Source organism: Aplidium turbinatum, chromosome 2 (genome assembly GCF_918807975.1).
Source record: "Aplidium turbinatum chromosome 2, kaAplTurb1.1, whole genome shotgun sequence".
NCBI lineage: Eukaryota > Metazoa > Chordata > Ascidiacea > Aplousobranchia > Polyclinidae > Aplidium > Aplidium turbinatum.
In genome coordinates this window covers 16,956,002-16,975,522 of record NC_137473.1, presented here as the reverse complement: position 1 = coordinate 16,975,522, position 19,521 = coordinate 16,956,002, and the positions used below count along the sequence as shown (strand labels likewise).

The 19,521-nt window shown below is 42.0% G+C and overlaps 1 protein-coding gene across 1 annotated transcript; it reads right to left on the bottom strand.

Moving 5' to 3' along the window:
* Positions 1 to 929: 929 nt before the first annotated feature.
* On the bottom strand, positions 930 to 5,879 carry LOC145788376 (uncharacterized). The gene is made up of 2 exons (XM_082600148.1): positions 2,414 to 5,879; positions 930 to 2,152 (listed from the first exon to the last, which is right to left on the bottom strand). Exons 1-2 carry the CDS (start codon positions 5,877 to 5,879, stop codon positions 930 to 932), a joined length of 4,689 nt encoding a protein of 1,562 aa, XP_082456274.1.
* Between the last annotated feature and the right edge of the window lie 13,642 nt (positions 5,880 to 19,521).

Here is a 19,521-nt window from a genome sequence, read left to right as displayed (position 1 = left end):
TATTAAATGGGCGGGGAATCGTTTCTAACATACCCACCCCCAAAACCAGAGTTTAACAAATGAGGGTTTTACCACTGTAAAACGATTACAACGAAGCAAAATACAAACCAACTAATTGCCACAAGGTGGCCAAATAAACGACAATGAACATGAATTATGCAAATATCGACCAGAATCAAAAATATTCGCGGTTAGCAAGGATCACAATTGCAACACAAAGGCTGGCTTGCATTACACACAAACTTAATAGAACATGCATAACAGTAGCCTACAGACACGCCCAAGAAGAGTTAATAAACCCTTTTGACCAACATGCTTAGCGATTGCTAAAATTAAGCACAAAAACATAAGTCTACCGACAACTGGAAGTCAGCATAAACGGATACACGAAAAACAAATGATAGCATACATGGTACCAGTGGCAAAAGTGGGGATATGGCATAAACAAAAGCACACATACAACCTAATACTGCGCAATGCTATGACTAACGCAAGTGACATTAAGGTCAGAGCAAAAGTACCAGAAATAACACGCGACTGTTAAGTCGAGTCGTGATAGTTAAGCAATGAATTGACTAAACACAAAAAATAAAATAATAGTAATATCGCACATAGCAAAAGCTTTAGTAGTGAGACAGGTGTGTGAAATAGTCAGACCAAAAACAGAGCTAGACTACTACAGTGTGAAATAACTGCAGGATGCAAATAGAAACAACACAATTAATGGGAGTCCGTAACACAGTTATGGCAAAACTGCTGGATGCAAATGCATCGACGACACCGTGTTAGCTGCACTAGTGAGGAGCAAACGAATAATAATAGTAAAACACAGACACGCAATACAATTCAAAACTGAAACCTAAGTAGCATGAGAAATGTCCGTTGTGCAATCGTGCCAACCAGCCAGCCTAGAAAACAAAATTGTCATTTTAAAAGTCCATACTGCCCTCTAGCAGGCAGATCTTTCTGATGTCGCGAACAAACTCTGTACCGTCAGCAACCTTTACTCGCACGCGTCTGACAAGTTTATTAGTGTCCGGCATAACTTCCTTTACAATAGCCTTGGGCCAGTGCCCACGTTTAGTTGCCTCGTCCGTTACCAGTACCAAATCGCCTGGTTTCAAGCTTGGAGATGTGCCAAACCACTTTTGTCGGGGCTGCAACAGAGGGAGATATTGCAACAGCCATTGTTCCCAAAACTTGTTTGTGAGGTATTGGGTCTTTCTCCAAGAGCGTCGATAACCGTCAGCCTTCATAAAAACATCTGGCGGTAGGGTGTCACAAGCTGATCCGGTGAGTATCATACTTGGAGTCAGGGCTTGCAGATCATCTGGTGACGATGGGAGCGAAGTGATGGGACGATCGTTTAAAATTCTTTCAATCTCTGCTACCAGCGTGAGAAGGTCGAATTCATCCAACGTAGCGTTTCCCACCAGCGACCGCATCAATTTTCTTAATAAACGAAAAAATGTTTCGTAGAAGCCGCCTTGGTGTGAGGCACGCGGAGGGTTGAAGTGCCAGTTCGTTTCATGCCGAAGTAAGACATCTGCGACTTTCTTTGGATGGAGGTTCTTGAGTCCTTGCCGAAGTTCGCGGTCTGCAGCAACAAAGTTTCCTCCGTTGTCACTGTACAGATCAGTAGGACAAACGTTTCTACGGCTGCAGAATCTTCGGTAGGCTTGAATGAATGCGCTTGCCTCCAGGGATTGCACGACCTCAAAGTGCACAGCACGGGTCGCCAAACAATTAAAAATACAAACATCCGTTCTTTGTAGATCGTGGAAGTTCGAGTAGCGGGTAAACAACCGACAGAGAGAGTCCGAGTCCGTAATCGCGTGTTGTTGGGCTGAGCAATGTTCAATGTTTTTAACCTCTGGATCGTCTGACGAAATTCCGCCAACAAAGTCGGACTGGTTTGGCCAATTGCTCGTGACATCATGCAAAAACTTAGGACCATTGAACCAAAGCTTAGCGGTATTAACTTTATCAGGCCAAACTCCCCGAGACGCGAGGTCAGCGGGGTTTAAAGTAGTCGGTACATAATGCCATTGATTGACACTGGTAAGCATGTGAATAGTGCTCAGCCTATTAGCCACAAAGGTGTGGAAACGAGTCGAAGTATTATTAATGTAACGCAGCACAACAGTTGAGTCTGTCCATAAGACAACACAATTGAATTTAAAATCACACTCCGTCAGGATAAAATTGCAGACTTTGGCAGCGAGCACAGCAGCAGTGAGCTCCAGGCGAGGTACGCTAACAGGCTTTAATGGAGCCACTCGAGCCTTGCCAAATAGAAAATTACAAATTACTACAGAATCATCATAAAACACTTTAACATAAAACACGACCCCATAGCCACTGGTACTGGCATCACAAAAACCATGCAATTCAAAGCGGATAGCACATTTACCAAAAAGAGTCAGGCTTCTAGCGATGGAAACACATTCAAGCTCTGGAAGGGCCTTTAACCAAGCTTCCCAATTAATGTTTACTGGCCCAAGGCCATTAAGGGGTTCATCCCAATCAAGTTGAGCGTCACATGCCTGCTGCAGGAGTTGCCTAGCAGGTAAAATGAAGGGTTGTATTAGACCTAGTGGGTCGTATGTTTGCGAAATCATGGAGAGAACGCCTCTCCGGGTGTTAGGCTTTTGTTGGATACTCACCCTCACCTCCATGCAATCGCTCGCAGCATTCCACACAACACCAAGGGTTTTCTGCGTTGGAAGCTGGCACTGAGGCAAATCGACCTTCGACGCCAAGTCTTCCTGCAACACAGAACTCAAGACCTCTGCACTGTTAGACAGGAATTTAGTTAAATGGAAGCCGCCACTTTGTAATAGTTCACGCAGTTGTTGTATTAGTTCGATAGCCTGATCCGGCGATTCACATGAATGACAAATATCGTCAACATAAACATTTTTTAAAACTGTGTTAACAGTGTTTTGATCAGCACCTGCTTCATTGTCTTTGGCAGTCATCCGAAGTGCGAAGGCAGCACAGCATGGCGACGACTTTGCTCCAAACACATGAGTTTGCATACGGTAGTCGACAGGTTCCCGCTTGAGATCATCGTCCGGATACCATAAGAATCGAAAGGCATCCCTGTCTCCTTCGTCTACACGTACTTGGGAAAACATGGCCTTAATATCGCCCACAACAGCGATCGGATGTTGCCTGAAGCGAAACAATGTTCCTACAAGGTTATTGGTGAGATCTGGGCCATGAAGCAGCTTGTCATTTAATGACACGCCTTTAAACTTCGCGCTGCAGTCGAAAACGACTCTAAACTTGGCCGCATTGGTCGTGCAGTGATGGGGCACATAGCACGTCTTCCCTGGTGTGTCTACCACACCAGTTTCAAGTGGCACAGCATAGCCACATTTAACATATTCCTGCATTTTATCACGATACTTATTGAATAACACCGGGTCAGTAATAAATCGGCGCTTCATTCCCTCTAGGCGCTTGAGTGCCATAGAGCGATTATTGCACAAGTCCGGGTCTTCATCCTTCCACAACAGCCCTACAGAATAGTGTCCATCCACCTTCTTCACCGTGTCCTGCATGATCTGCAGCGCACGTTTATCCTCAATTGAAGGACAGGGGGCCTGTGGCTCATCGATGTCATTAAAATCCTGCAACAATACATTTAACATTCTATCGCAAGACTCCTTTACGCTAAGAAAGTTTACCATTACTGGTGAGTTGAGTTGCCTATCGCCACCATCTTTCCCATAAATGGTCCAACCCAGAAGAGTGTGCAGTCCACATGGTTCTCCTGGTGCGCCAGTACGAACTTCCTGCAAAAGATAAGCCTGGTGAAGATCGCTACCCAATAACAACTCAACCTTCCTATCTTTTAGTTCAGGGAACTTTAAGTCCTCCAAATGACTATATGCACTACTAAGTGCTTCGGTGGGAATACTGTGGCTGACATCCACAATCTGGTCCATCACCAGAGCATCTGCAACGGAAAACACAGCCTGCTCTTCCATTCCCTGCACAGCCAAAAAATCAATTTTCTTGTCATGAAAGGAGACAGCATTGGTGGTCAGCAACTCCACATTGCTTTTTGTCGCAGCAACCCCTAAGCGAGATACGAGGCTTGAGGAGCATAGACTGACGCTAGAACCTTCATCGATAAAAGCATAAGTATAGGTATAGTTGGAGGGGTCCCCAGCCCATACCTTAACTGGCAAAACCTTAAAAATTGTTGTCCCAGATGTTGCTGGCACAGTTGCGGACGTTGTTGCTGAGATGCCCTTCTTCAGAGCAGAGGGGCTTTCCTCTTCCACACGGTTTACATGCAGAAGTGAATTATGCCTCGATCCACACGTTGCACAAGATTTCTTAAATCTGCAATCAACCACTCTGTGGCCTGCTCTCAAGCAACAAAAACACAGTCTATGCTTTTGCACCAGGGTTCTTCTTTCTGCAACAGGCTTTTGTTTAAACATCTCACACTTCCATAGGGCATGCGACTCTGCACACAAACAACAGGACTCTTGCTTATGGTTAGCAGATTGGGAAATCTGCTCTTGGGTTGTGCAAACCGAAGCACGCTTGTAGCCACCTTGCGGATTAGATCGAGCCATCGTTGGTTGTAGAGCTCTCTTAACATCTTTGCCTGGTTGCATAAGATGGCCATATTGGCTGTCGGCTCGAGAGGCTGCATCCTCGACCAAGACTCTTAAATCGCCAAACGTGGCACAGTCCGATCCCAAGTGATTAACATTAACAAACTGCTCCTTTAACTTATAAGGAAGTCGCAGGAACAGCCGTTGAAGCACCTCATCACTGTTTAAAAGATGGGACTTACCCCAGCCATCGAAACTGACTTCACACTTATACATCTTGTCGCAAAGCTTTGTGAGGCCCGGCGCATCCCACTCTGAAATAGGGGGTCCTTGCAGCAAATCTTCCTTCACTTTGGCCATGAGTTTTCCAGGGTTGCCAAACCTTTTTCTCAATCTATCCCATGCCATTCCATATGCTCTTTCACTATTTTGCAAGCAACTCAGGCCAGAAATTACTTCCAAGGCCTGGCCTACACAATTGTCCTCCAAAAAGGCGATGCGATCTTCAAAGCTTAGATAGTTTGACTCAATGTATCGTTCAAAACGCCTTTTAAAGTTAAAGAACTTTAACACATTGCCGTCAAACTTCTCCAGCGACAACCGAGGACCATGAACATTTTGAAACCCTGCACTGAGCTGGGGTTGAGGCACGACGATGGGAAATTCACTACTATTATTAGCTTCAGTGCGAAAGGGAGATGTGTAAGGATTAAGAATATTACTAGCACTACTGCTGCCCTGAAGGATACCCTGTTCTGCTTTTACAGGTGGTATCTTTACACCACTCTCACGGGGTGTCACGTGACTGCTAGACTCAGCAGCTTTGCCTGTGTCACTGCCTGCATCCATAACTACCGATGATGTTTGATGTGACACTCGCTTGGATTGCTCTCGACAGCTTCGAATGAGGGTAGAGCATGCTTCAAGCAAACCATAAATGCTTTCCCCCATACGGTTCATCCTAGATTCTATTGAGCCTGATTGCTGTGGTTTGCATTTGAGTAAATCTAAACGTTTAAGGGAGAGCTTCCTTTGAAGTTCAAGGCATCTTTTCTTTACCTCCAAAACTTCAGAAGAGCTCAGGAAATCATCACTTGAGCATAGCTCCATGTCGATGGAAGTTATGCCAAGCTCGATTTCAACCAGCTCTTGTTCTAACACAACAAGACCTGGCAGCTCTTCGCTACTGTCATGTTGACCACTAATATTAGAGGCGGCCTCATGCTGCTCTGTTGAGCCACTAGCATAACCATTTGGCTTACTCCGTCTTGGAGTTTGCTTGGGCTTTTTACGAGCCATAATTAACACACAGCAATATACAAGCTACAAAAAACAAAATCTGTACGGTACTTACCTTAGGTGAGGTGACAATTGACCTTCACGATGTTACAGAGAATGTCAGTAAGCAACCTACTAAAATTATAGGGTTTAACGGTAACCAGTTCTACCTGACTAGAACAATGGCCTGACAGAGTACAGGCTTAGAAGCTTCAATCTTTGGCGGACCTGACAAGACTGCCCAAAGTGAAGATCTATTTACAAAATTTAAACCAAGTTTACAACGTGGCGGGCTCAAAGGCACAAACCAAAAAATGAATCCTTGGCAGACCTGAAAAGACTACCCTAGGATAACAAACAACTAGTTACAAAGTTCAAAGAAACTTTACAGCATGGCAGGCTCAAAGGCACAAACCAAAAAATGAATCCTTGGCAGACCTGAAAAGACTACCCTAGGATAACAAACAACTAGTTACAAAGTTCAAAGAAACTTTACAGCATGGCAGGCTCAAAGGCACAAACCAACAAAATGAATCCTAGGCAGACCTGAAAAGACTACCCTAGGATAACAAACAAATTACAAAATTCAAACAAACTTTACAGCATGGCAGGCTCAAAGGCACAAACCAATAGTGAATCCTTGGCAGACCTGACAAGACTACCCTAGGATAACAAAACAAATTACACAACTAGCTAAAGTGAGCTAGACAAAGGCACATACCATAAATGAATCCTTGGCAGACCTGAAAAGACTACCCTAGGATAACAAACAAATTACACAACTAGCTAGAGTTAACTAGACAGGCATAACCTTGCACCAAGCAAAGGTATGTTTTATAAATGATGTCTAAAACGTTTTTTGCCTAGACTGGATAAAGTGCAGGCCTTACTTATTAGAAGAAATGGTGTATTGAAAACGACAATAATAAAACGAAACAAACAGTTGCTTACCGAATTCTTACATATTCCCTAGTCACTCCAAATCTCCAGTTCTCCAGATTTATAAAACAATGACCACTCCAGTCCATGCCAAAACGTAAAAAGAAAGATCAACTAGCAAAAATTGTTAATGCATGGCCGGGTCACTCAAGCATGAAAAAATAGGATGGAGCAGAGATACAGCAATAATATTAAATGGGCGGGGAATCGTTTCTAACAATGACATTTCTATCCTGTCTTCCTCTGACAAGCCAGGAGTGTCAGAAACCAAATTAGCAATCGTTTGTGCAGCTGTTCTAACACAAGCTGCTTGCAACAAAGTCAAACGAGTTCCCTTAAAGGGCGAAGCTGCCATCAAGGCCATAACACGATTTTTAAAGAAGACAAATGGCATATTATTACCATCGTAACTAATCAAGGCCGCCTTATCGAAGAACGTCCTACTATTTTGGTATTCAAAAAAGCAATCCTGCTGTTGAGAACTCGATTTAGCGGGAGAAGACAAGCTATATCCCTTAAGGGGCTGAGTGGGCTCAGTCACATGCACAGCCCGATCACGATCCTCAAACACGTTAAAATCAGGAGACACGATACGCCTCTCACAACCACCTAAATTACGTGTAGCTGGGCGATCAGCAACTAGCGGCGCAGAAAACTTTGAAGGGGGCCAAGCATTACTGCTAATGGCGGCCCCGTGACCTGTACGCTCTGGGGGAGGAGATCGGTTATAATTCACAGACCTTGGCTCTACAGCCTTCGGAAAACCCGTAGCCGCGGCCCCGAGACCTCCTGAAACATCTTGAAAAGATGTGGATTGTACTGGTCCACTTACAGATTGAACAGGCGTCTGGAAAGGGTTAGGTAAATTAAACTGCGATTGATGTTCACTTCTGGAATGCCTAGAAGAGCCCTTCCTAGAGCTACGCCGGGAGCCCAACTCAGAACGATATTCAGCTAAAACTACCTCTTTACGTTGTTCAGCCCTCAACTGAGCGTCTTTGAGTGCGAACTCAGCAGCTCTGGCTTCGGCCTGAGCTCTCGCGGCAGCCTCAGCTCGTACGGCCTCAGCTCTCGCGGCGGCCTCAACTCGTATGGCTTCAGTTCTCGCGGCGGCCTCAGCAGCTCTCGCTTCGGCCTCAGCTCTCACGGCGGCCTCAGCAGCTCTTGCTTCGGCCTCGGCTTGTATCTGGAGCTCCTCTCGTCTTAGCTGTAGGTTAATTTGTGCAACTATCCGTGACGAGCTCTCAGACATCCTAGTGCTTACATTTGAGGCGCTATCCTCAGGATGTATGTCAGCATCCAACCTATCTGAGAACTCACTTTCTTTTTGTTCGAAGTTATTTTTTAACGAGTTAAATTCGGGATCTACTCTATCATGAAGTTCTGCTAAGATTGCAGAGTTAAAAATTTTACTCAAGAGAGCATGGAAATGCCGTAATTCCTCTTCTAAAGTAGATAACTTAGATCTAAAAATTAACAGTTCCTGCTTATCACTCAAAGAACCTAGGGCTACAGAAAGTTTCCCAATTTGAGTCAAAATATCCCGTCTAAGATGCCGGGCCTCTCGAACTGACTTAGCCTCATCGTTAATGGGTCCCTCCCCAGAATGGCCTGCCCGACCGCAAAGAACATCATTAGGCTTAAACTCAGTCGAGTCGACGGCGGTCGAGTCCCTGTCACCACCGAGTGTAGACATATTAAATGTTAGGGCTAAATTTAACAATTAAAAAATTAAGTTACACAAACACACAAAATTACAGTAGTTATAAAAAACTTAACTGCAAAGACCGTAAAAATACAAAAAAGAATTTAAATGCACGATACCGTAGCTGTACGAGTATGTGAAGTCCAAACGTCCACAAAACTTGCTTGGATTCTTCCACTTGAATCTTCAAGCACAGATGGATTGCCTTTAATCTTCTTTCTTGCCAATAAATGTCAAAGTTATTTTTCTTCTGTACCAAACTGAGAAGAAATGTCTTTACTTTTCTTTGCTTCTTTAGACTACCAACCAATAAGATCTTCTTTTATTATTTCTTTGCTTCTAAGTGCTTCTTAGCCTACCAACTACAAACTTCGTCTTTTATTTTTTATGCTGCCTGTGCTTCCGTACAAACACTAGCCAGAGAATCGTCTTTTATTTTTTATGCTTCTAGTGCTTCTTGGCCTACCAGCTAACAAGAACTCGTCTTTTATTTTTTATGGTCACAGCGGTAAACCATAATCTCTTCGTGGGAAAATTGTAACGTAAGATTCCCAAATCCGTTCGTCTGCATGCAATGACCCAAAAATAAACACACTTTCGAAACGTCTATTCAAACAGTGTATTCCAGTAAAATTAGCCCGAGGCTATCGAAAATAGGTGTAACGCCTACACCTCTAAAAAAACTGTCACTACAATACAGATTAATTGGATAAAAGACGGAACTTTTGTCCAGCTAGCAAGCACTAAGCCAACAGTTAAATGTGCGGCCAACTTTCAAACAATCATTTTACGAATGACCAGAATAGATATCAATATCTCAAATTCACGTAGAAAGTAACTGTGACGCAATAAATGAAAGACAATTATGAAGTCATTCCAACAGGTGTTTAAGCTGATGTAATATTTCCTGTTTAAACAGGCCCAAACAGGTCTTATGAACGATGGTGCAATTTTGGCACATGCTTTAGGAATTTCCATGACGTAATATTCAGTAGACTTGAACGGTTTTTATATGACGTTTGATTTGGTGAAAATTGTCGGGAACAACCCTGGTGGAAAAACACTAGGAGAGGCACTAGTGATGCAAGCCGCGCCGCGCCGCGTACGCGGCCGCTTTTGACTTTTTCGCCGCGTGCCGCGCCGCGCCGCGTGGAAGGTTGAAATGACAAAGCCGCGCCGCGCCGCTTGCCGCGTAAACTTTCAAGAAATTAATTTTTCGTAAACGTAAACTTTCAAGAAATTAAACTTTCGTAAACGTAAACTTTCAACTTTTCAAGAATCAGCTATGAAACTTCAAATTTAAATTGGAAACACGGATCAGTTATTTTTCCCTTCGGAAACCCTAAGATGGAAAGCTATGCAAATGCAAATTGCAAATGGCTTGCAGTTGACAGGGTTTTAGGGCTTGCTTGTCAGGGAAGCTGTACGAATGTTTTTGGTTAGTAGCCTAGCTGATAAGCTCAGTTACCAGGCTATAGGCCTAGCGCAACTACCGCATTATTTACTATATCAGTTAGCCCAGTGAGTTCAGGCTATAAGTTTTACTCTTGTGTGTGTACCGTAGTTCATATAGCCACTGGCATTATAATTGCATTATTGCTTACAAAAAGTGTTCAAAAGTCCTGATACTGGATCCAGGAACATTCTATTTGTCTTAGTTTGTATTATGTCTTAGAACTTAGATGCATTGCTGATAAGAGAATATGATCTGGTTAGCCTGGCCAATTAGTGCACAACTGTATTGGTACTAGGTTACCAGTTATATGCCATGGATGCTTTTTCCTACAATTGACTTTCTAAACAATAACTCGTTAAAATATTTTTTTTTAATTTTGTAATTTGCGGTGTGCGGTGCGGTGCAGTGTCAAAGTTCCAGATAAATTGCGGTGTGCGGTGCGGTGCGCGGATAGATGAGTCAGTTGCGGTGCGGTGTGCGGATAAAAATTTTGGGTTCGCTGCATCTCTAAGAGGCACCACTGCGTACACTCGGCTGCTCAGTGCTCACTCTATTTAAGCCAACCAGTGTTGCCAGATATCACCACCGTAGCGGTAAAAAACTCATTCGCCGTCTACAATTCTTTTATATATACTTGCTATTTTTCGAGCTACTTTCAGAAATATTTTTGGTACAATTTATTAAAATTCGCTACAAGTCATAAGATATCAATAAATATGAATACTATAGACATACTTTTGATAGAAACAGCAGGTAAATATCCATTTGGCCTTTTTTTATCTAATATTTTCCTTGTTTGGCCTTCTTTTGTATTATTTTGGTTTTAAGACCTTTTCACAGTCTGGCAACTTTGCTGCTGAATGTTGAAATTCAACAAAAACAAATCCAATCAATCAATGTTTATTTATCAAAAAACAATAGGCTACACAAAGGTGACATAAAACGATAATACATACAATGTTTAGGTTTTGTTATTGATAGGGAGATAACGAAACGACCATACGGTCTACTAGTCAGTTGCCAGTTGCCACCCTGGAAAGAATAATTTGAGTTATGAAACTAATCAACAATTTAACCAAATCGGTTACAATCAAAAAAGAAAACACAAGTAAGACTAATATTTCGATTAGTAGCTTTTTACAATTAATTGTCAGCTTCATAGAATTGTATACCAGATTTTCCAACGAACAGTAATCATGAAAATCAGTGGACACTGGACACCATGACAACACCCATTGTTGAATATTAGACTGAGAGCTTAGGCCAAATGAAGACCCACTTATGAAGTATCATTACTTTGCAAGCCGGAAGCTGATGTTTTGCTGTTTTTTTAAATTATAAAAAGATAACTTTTTGGGATTGCTTGGAACCTCTGAGTGACCACACCACTGGTCCAAATACTTGTATGGATTTTTTGCCAAATTCTGTATTAGTGCGATTAACAAAACAATTATTGTTTGATTGATATCTAGTGTTATGGTTGTGGATTAGTGAAGAACTTGTGAACAATGTACAGTAGGCAGAAGGGTACAGGTTTAAGTAGACTCTGAACATTTGTGTTTTTTATTTCTAGTGCACATGTCTTCCAGCTTTAACCGTATATACCTGTTAATGACGTAGACTCTATGGTCTCGCCCTCTGCTAATTCAGCAATTCCACATAGAAGCAGTGACGCTAGAAACCTGAGATTTCTTGACTTACTTTTTTTTCTTGCCCCAACTTTTAATCCCGATTATGTTGGTATTCGGATAATTGTGAAGTTTACAATAAACCTTTTGTGACAGCCAGTTATGAAATGCAAAAAATTTGCTGATATTTAATAGCTTGATTGACAGTTTACTATTAGCGTGCGGTTTCATTTTGTGTTCTTTGGCGGCGCTAAAATTCCATTCTGTACCCAGGCAGCAAAATCCTTCATTTTTACATTGATTCAATGTCGATTTTGCTGTCTGGGTAGAGAATCCCAATCTGACGCGATATGAGTCATTCTTTGCTGGCAGACAATAATTAGGAAGGTAATTTGTTATTTGCGCAAATTGCTTTGTAGTGCAAAAAGTGCAGAACTGAGAAATTTGACCAAGAAATGGCAAAAATAGGTCAAAAAACTAGTCTTTATCACCTTTTCTACCTAAAATACACAATCACGAATATATTTTGCGAAATAAATTGATTGAAGTGATAGATATATAAGGCTTTTGACCAACGGCATACTTTTTCCCGTTGTTATTTGATATAAGCCGACGGAGTAATTAGCAATAAGAGAGACGTAGACCTGATGGTCTCGGGCAGTAACTCTTGCCGCCAAAAGGAAGCAGTAACAGATACGGTTAAGATATTTGTTTAAAAAATAATGGACTGGTATGGGCTTTATAATCGCTTTTTGTAATTATTCTTTTTGCATTTTTTTGAGAGGGTCTAGAACTTTGTTGCAATCTTTACTCCAGCTGGTAATGCAATATTGAAGGTGGAAGTAAATTAAAGTATAATGAATGGTTGGCAATGGAATGGCCCGTTTCGGCGAGTTTGATTCGGCTAATCCAATTCGGCTAATCCGATTCAGCGAGAGCCTTTTTCGGCGAGTGCCCTATTCGGCGAGTTTTTGAAATTTTATTTTTGAAAGGGAATTATCGGGTACCGTAGCCTAACTGTTTTCACATCGTTTTAATGCCGCTGAACGTGCAGAAAGGAATTAAAATAAAATGTTTGAACTATTAAATTAAAATTCGTCATGTCAGTTCAGTTGTTTTTATTTCTGACCATCATATCAAAAACAATACACGTCAACATAGCAAAGGTAGAAGCGACAAAACGCGAACGCTAAAACGTGCTTGAATTCGTCATGTCAGTTCAGTTGTTTTTATGGTAGAAGCGACAAAACGCAAACGTTAAAACGTGCTTGTGACCGAAGTAAGTTATTCAGTTGAAAGAAATTTGACACGGTCGCAACACCTTCACAAAAATTTAAGATGTGAAGGGAAAATAAAAAAAATAAAATGTTACAAAAAAAAATCATGTTTATATCTATAAGTTAGTTCTTTTGAATAGTTAAAATGATTAGTTTGGATCAACAAATGTGTGGCCTACAGCTTGGATTGAAAGGAAATTATCGGGCACCGTGGCCTAGTTATCCCTACCAGCAAAAATTTGTTCCAAGAACCCAGTTAGCCTAACAGTTCATTTTTACATTGTAGTAACAGAATGAAAAGGCTAATCAAATGTGTGGCCTATCGTTTTAACGTCGCTAAACGTTGAAATCGTGTAGAAAAGAGAACTTTGATGACTAGGATACGTTGCAAGCCTTAAAGCAGCCGGTGGTCATGGTCGCTAAGTAGTGCTTGAATGACCGCCTGTGCTACCTCCAACGTCGGCCAAGTTTGGCCGCTTCTTCTTCCAGCTTCTTTTTCGCAAGTTTCTTCAAGCCAATTATTTAATTTCGCAATAGAATGATCGTGGATTGAATGTCGAAAATATGTAGTATCAAAGAGTGACGCAGAATTAGGTCAGCGCATCATAGTCACTACTGTTGTATTGAATATATCCAGCTGCGATCACCAGCGCTGTAAGTCTTGTTTGCAATTCCCGATGTTAATTTTGATGAAGTTTTAATCCGAAGTGCTAATTTACATCGGCTAGCAATATTGTCGTTTTTATATCGATTCAATGTTGTCGGATATTGAATCGTTGTTAAAAAGGAGAACTAGGTTAGTTGACATCCGTGGGTAAAACACGTGTCTTCATAGTTGAGAACGCTGTGGGTTAGTGACTTCACACCCTCAATGGTGACATCATAATGGAATAAATGGTCAGGTTTTATGAAAGGCGGTATGCAGTTGAAACAATTTACTGAGCTGCAAGCAGTTAAAACAATTTAGGGTCGTTAGATGGTCCCGCAATACCGGATTACAATCTCGATAAAGCATTTATTGCGTGGTACAACGATTCTATTGCAGGACGTCGCCCAGACTTCAACAACGCTAAGTGATCATTTTAACATTGTTGCAAATTTAATGCTATTTACTTGTGCTATCGTTATTGTATTTTGGCCTCCAAGCACGCAGATTTGGCCGCCGAGAAGGAGCTCTCGGTAGGCCACGATGGCTGCCGGAAAAAAACACGAGTTTTAGGGCCTGCGTTGAAACTGAGAAACATTCACAGAAGCCCGTCGATACGTTGCATTTTGATGATAATGCATTCAGACGTTGAATCAATGTACAAATGAACTGTTAGGCTAAATGGGTTCTCGGAACAAATCGAAGAGCTTCTGTGAATGTTTCCCAGTTTCAACGTATCCTAGTCAGCAAAGTTCTCTTTTCTACACGATTTCAACCTTTAGCGACGTTAAATCGATGTAAAAACGGCAATTTCTGCTGGTTGGGATAACTAGGCTACGGTACCCGATAATTTCCTTTCAATCCAAGCTGTAGGCTACACATTTGTTGATCCAAACAACTAATCATTTTAACTATTCAAAAGTACTAACTTATAGACATTAAACATGATTTTTTTTTGTAACATTTTCTTTTTTTTATTTTCCGTTCATTTCTTAAATTTTTCTGAAGGTGTTGCGACCGTGCCAAAAAACTGCAAAATAACTTACTTCGGTCACAAGCACGTTATAACGTTCGCGTTTTGTCGCTTCTACCATTGCTATGTTGACGTGTATTGTTTTTCATGATGGATTGATGGTCAGAAATAAAAACAACTCAACTGAACTGACATAACGAATTTTAATTTAATAGTTCAAACATTTTATTTTTATTCCTTTCTGCACGATTTCAACGTTTAACGATGTAAAAACGGCAATTATAATTAGGCTACAGTACCCGATAATTCCCTTTCAAAAATAAAATTTCAAAAACTCGCCAAATAGGGCACTCGCCGAAAAAGGCTCTCGCCGAATAGGGAACTCGCCGAATCGGATTAGCCGAATCGGACTCGCCGAATAGTAGCAGACCCGTTGGCAATGTGTCTGAATTCACATAATCTCTCAGTTTTAATAGTGCCCAAGAACCCTCGGATTCTGGCACATTGAACCACGACTTACAATGCTTAGCTTGTAAACAAAAACGGATTGTTCTGAAGTTCACATAATTGGAGTTGAAGGTCTGGATACTAAGTGTTGTTTATGAAATTTCTTGTAATGATTGTGACTAGGGATGCACAATACAGAATATCGAATCTTAGAGATTCGAATCTCAATGTATTCGAATCGCATTTGCAGTTTTTTTTTGGATATCAAGATTCGAAAATAAATCTGTTAAATGAACAGTGTGCAACGTTAAACAAATGTAAAGTTGATATTTTCCATCTTGCGCGCCGACTTTTTTCTTCATGGAGTGATTATTCCAAGCACCTTTTTTCTTCCTTCATAGGGTTCACACAATTATCAGAATTGCAGACATGCATTGCGTTCCCGTACGAGTGAATAATTTGTGTGTGCGGCCACACGTGTGCTGTACCGTACAGTGCATTCGCGCGCGCATTGATTCACTCACCACGCGCTTGAGCTTCGTGAAAAAGAAAATGTTCACTGTAAACTATTTTGCTAATAGTGATAGTGAACATGTTCATTATTCTGCTATTCTTAACAATTCTGTCAATATATTTTAGCCAAATTTATTTTGGATTAACCACATATTTCATACACTTCTGCTGCTTAGAGACTAAAAGCACATGAGTCTGGTGCTTTGGGGAAAAACCCTTACTAATGCTACCCCAGTGTAATTTCGCCAAAGCCAGGCTTGGCCAGCACAATTTATGATTAATATTAGTTTAGTTAGTATGAATGGATTGTCTATCAGAGTTGTATTTGCAAACTTTTCTTGACATTTTAGCATCAGTAGGTTTATATTGTGTGTACTGCAATCTTTTTACTATGACTGTGGCATGTTTATTGTAATATAGGCCTAAGCAGTATGATGACCAAGTTTTTGTAGTAGTTAGAAGGTGCGGTCGCTCGCTTTTAAAATGTTCACTATTTTGAGAAAAAATCTGGCAACCCTCATCGTATGATGCTTGATTTATCATATGTTGTACTCTTTTGGCATGTGATACTAATACAATTCAAAATAATGTACCTACAAATGTTTTTGCTTTTTGTTCGATATCATTTGGAAAAAATTGCCGCGTAATTTCAGAATAGATTCGAAATTCTGGATTCGAAATTAAGTATTCTAAAATAGCCAGGTATTCTGTATTGTGCATCCCTAATTGTGACGCAGTTTATATTGGCCAAACTGAACGTAGTATAAATTCCCGGGTCAAAGAACATCGCAGAGCGGTCAAAAATATGGAACATGAAAAGTCAGCCCTTTGTTCACATATGTTAGAAGAGGATCACAAAATTAACTGGTCAGAAACAAAAATTTTGAAAAATGAAAGTAATTATTATCACCGCAGAAAGTTGCTTTGCTTCACATCCAAACATTGCAATGTACTCAACCGGAACGACGGAAACCTTTTACCAAAACCTTATAAATCATTATTGTCTCGACATGCAGGCTTCAAGCCTACTTAAACACAATTGGAAACATTATCGCAATCTAATTTTGTCTCGAATTTCTAGTGGTCTTCAGTGCTTCGAATTTATGTTTATTGTTGGAAGTTTTTTACGTAATTTAACGTCGAAAGTAACCGCACATCATTAGCCAATCTTTAAAACATTGTGTTCTATTTCTCTTGCCTTCAATCGCACTTTTTCTGTTGGTCGTCACCGCTTCGAATTTTTTATGTCTATTGTTGGAAGTTTTTACGTAATTTAACGTGGAAAGGAATCGCTCACACATCATTGGCCAATTTTTTTAAGTATTGCGTGTTTTATTTTTTCTTGCCTTCAATCGCACTGCAGTATATAACCTGGTGAAATTTTATTTTGTATGTTATTTGCTTTGAGGATGCGCATTGTCATGGTGCACGAAACGTCAGTGAAGCAATAAACCATCTTGTTTGTTGTTAATTTTACTTTCAATTTCATCAGATGAACGTAGCAACTAGTGCTAGAAACGACAAAGTGGTATTGTTATGCATCACAAAGGATCATTCACAAAGTTTTTTGTCAATTACAATAACAAAGAAACAAAAATTGAAGTGATATTGCTAGATTGAAGCAAAGCTGACTATCAGTTCGAGGGCCAAAAAACAGAGCCTGCAGTTAGACCAGTCCGGCCTAGATGACTGCTTATGGTCTTTTGCTACCATCCTGATTGCGCCATAATCTAACCAACAGTTGTACAATGCATTGTTTTGACAATTACATTTACCCCGCCTGTTTGTTAATATACAATATACATTAGGGTGGATCTTAAAATTGAGTTTTTGAATTTTGCTTGGGACACCCTTTCAAATGGTGAGGTTGTCAGAAAAAATAACTCTTGCAAATTTTTTTAAATTTGAAGTTGATGTAGAGGTGGCCCTCCCCCCCTAAAGTTCTGTGCCCTCTCTCGAAATACCTAATCTGTGTATCTCGAAAACCACTTGAGCTAGAGATACAGTTTTTGTGTTAAAAGATGCAGAAAACATGGTTTTCTATCTGCTTTCTGAACATTGAATGCATCTACCTTGAGTAGAAAAGCAGTTATTTAAAAAAAAGCATTTGACCATTTTTGAATCTTGATTTTACAACCTTTTTTGTGACCACAAAACCGTCTACAAAATTTCGTTTTTTTGTCTTAATTTTTGCACCTTAGAGGGAACACTGGTAACGATATTCATTTCCAAATGTAATTCTGGTCAGTATCAGTACCGGAAGAAGCAATATTATCGACAATATTTTACATATCACCTTGCGTATCGTGACAGGATGTCTGCGACCTACACCATCGGACAATTTCCCTGTCCTTGCAGGCAACCAACCAGCTGAGTTTCGTCGCGAAGAAGCCATCCTGTCTCTTTCTCGCCGCACTACAAACCCCAACCACTTGCTCCACTCAAGTCTCTACGAGTCTGTGAGCGAGCAATCGAGCATCCTCGGCAACTGAAATCGAGACAACCATTTGTATGTGACGCACAACTCCTGATGAAAACCGCTGAGGACCAATCCATCAGCGCGGCTACCTGGGAGGACAACAAATGGAGCTCAGAGTGGAAGAAGAACTCCTCAAGACTCTAAAGTTGTATCTCCGACACCAGCCCCCATCCAACCGGAAAGCATAATTTGCCAAGGAAGGCCTGAGTACGGCTCAACCGCCTGAGTACTGGGCTAGCCTACTGGAGTCAGACTATTCCGCTCCAACATGCACAACGACATTACGCAGACGACCTGGCACTCCTGCACTCAGCAGGAAACTGGCAGTCAGTGGAGAGGAACCTCGGCCAAGACATGCAAACACTATCAGCGTACCTCCAGAAATGGAAGCTACAGCTCAGCAAGTCAAAGACAGTGTCGGCGGCCTTCCACCTTAACAACCGGGAGGCACAGCGTGAGATAAACATCAAGATTGATGGGGAACGCCTGCCCTACTGTGCCGAACCTACATACCTCGGCATAACCCTGGACAGGTCACTCACGTACCGCCGGCACTTGAAGTCACTGCGCAAAAAACTATCTACACGCGTCGCACTTTTGAGGCGATTGGCGGGTTCCGGCTGGGGAGCTGGTGCTAAAACTCTTCGTACAGCTACCCTAGCCCTTGTTCATTCCACCGCTGAGTACTGCGCGCCGGTCTGGTGTCGTAGTTCTCACACCCACCAGATTGATACCGCCATCAACGACGCACTGCGTACTGTGACTGGATGCCTGCGTCCCACTCCAACGGACTGTCTACCCATCCTAGCAGGCATCCAACCCGCTGAGCTACGCCGTAAAGGAGCCACGATTTCTCTCGCTCGCCGCGCTTTGGACCCCGACCATCTCCTCCATGCAACACTCAAGAGACCACCACCTATAAAGCAGCGGTTGAAATCAAGACGCCCCTTTGTGCCTGCCGCACAACAACTCCTTAAGAACGCAGAAGAACTTGGTTTAAGTGCGGCACACTGGACGAACCACATGTGGAACACGGAGTGGCAAAATCACACCTCCACGCTCCGTGACTTCATACCCGACGCCGATCCCCGTCCACCAGGGATGTCCCTCGCAAGGCTTGCATGGGTCAGGCTTAACCGCCTGCGAACTGGCGTCGGCCGCTTTCGTTCGGACATGCACAAGTGGGGCCTGGCTCCTTCATCAGAATGCGAGTGTGGTGCCACGGAACAGACCGCAGACCATGTCATCCACCACTGCCTAATCCACCGGCCTCCACACGGTGCGCATGGTCTGAGAATCCTGGACGACGAGACTGCTGAGTGGCTGAAGATTTCCTGCCCTCCAATCTAGCCTGGAAACATCGCTCATACGCCATCATCATCATCATCATGCACAAATGAGGGATGGCTCCATCCGCAATCTGTGAGTGTGGCAAAGAGGAACAAACCACAGACCACACCATCTGTAACTGCCAAATGGTGTGCGTAGTCTGCTTGAACTGGATGACGAATCAATAGACGAATCAAAGGATTGCTGCTCGACACTTGCTCAAGCATCTAAACTGCATTGCCACTGCCCAAGAGTGGTAAAAGACAGAGCC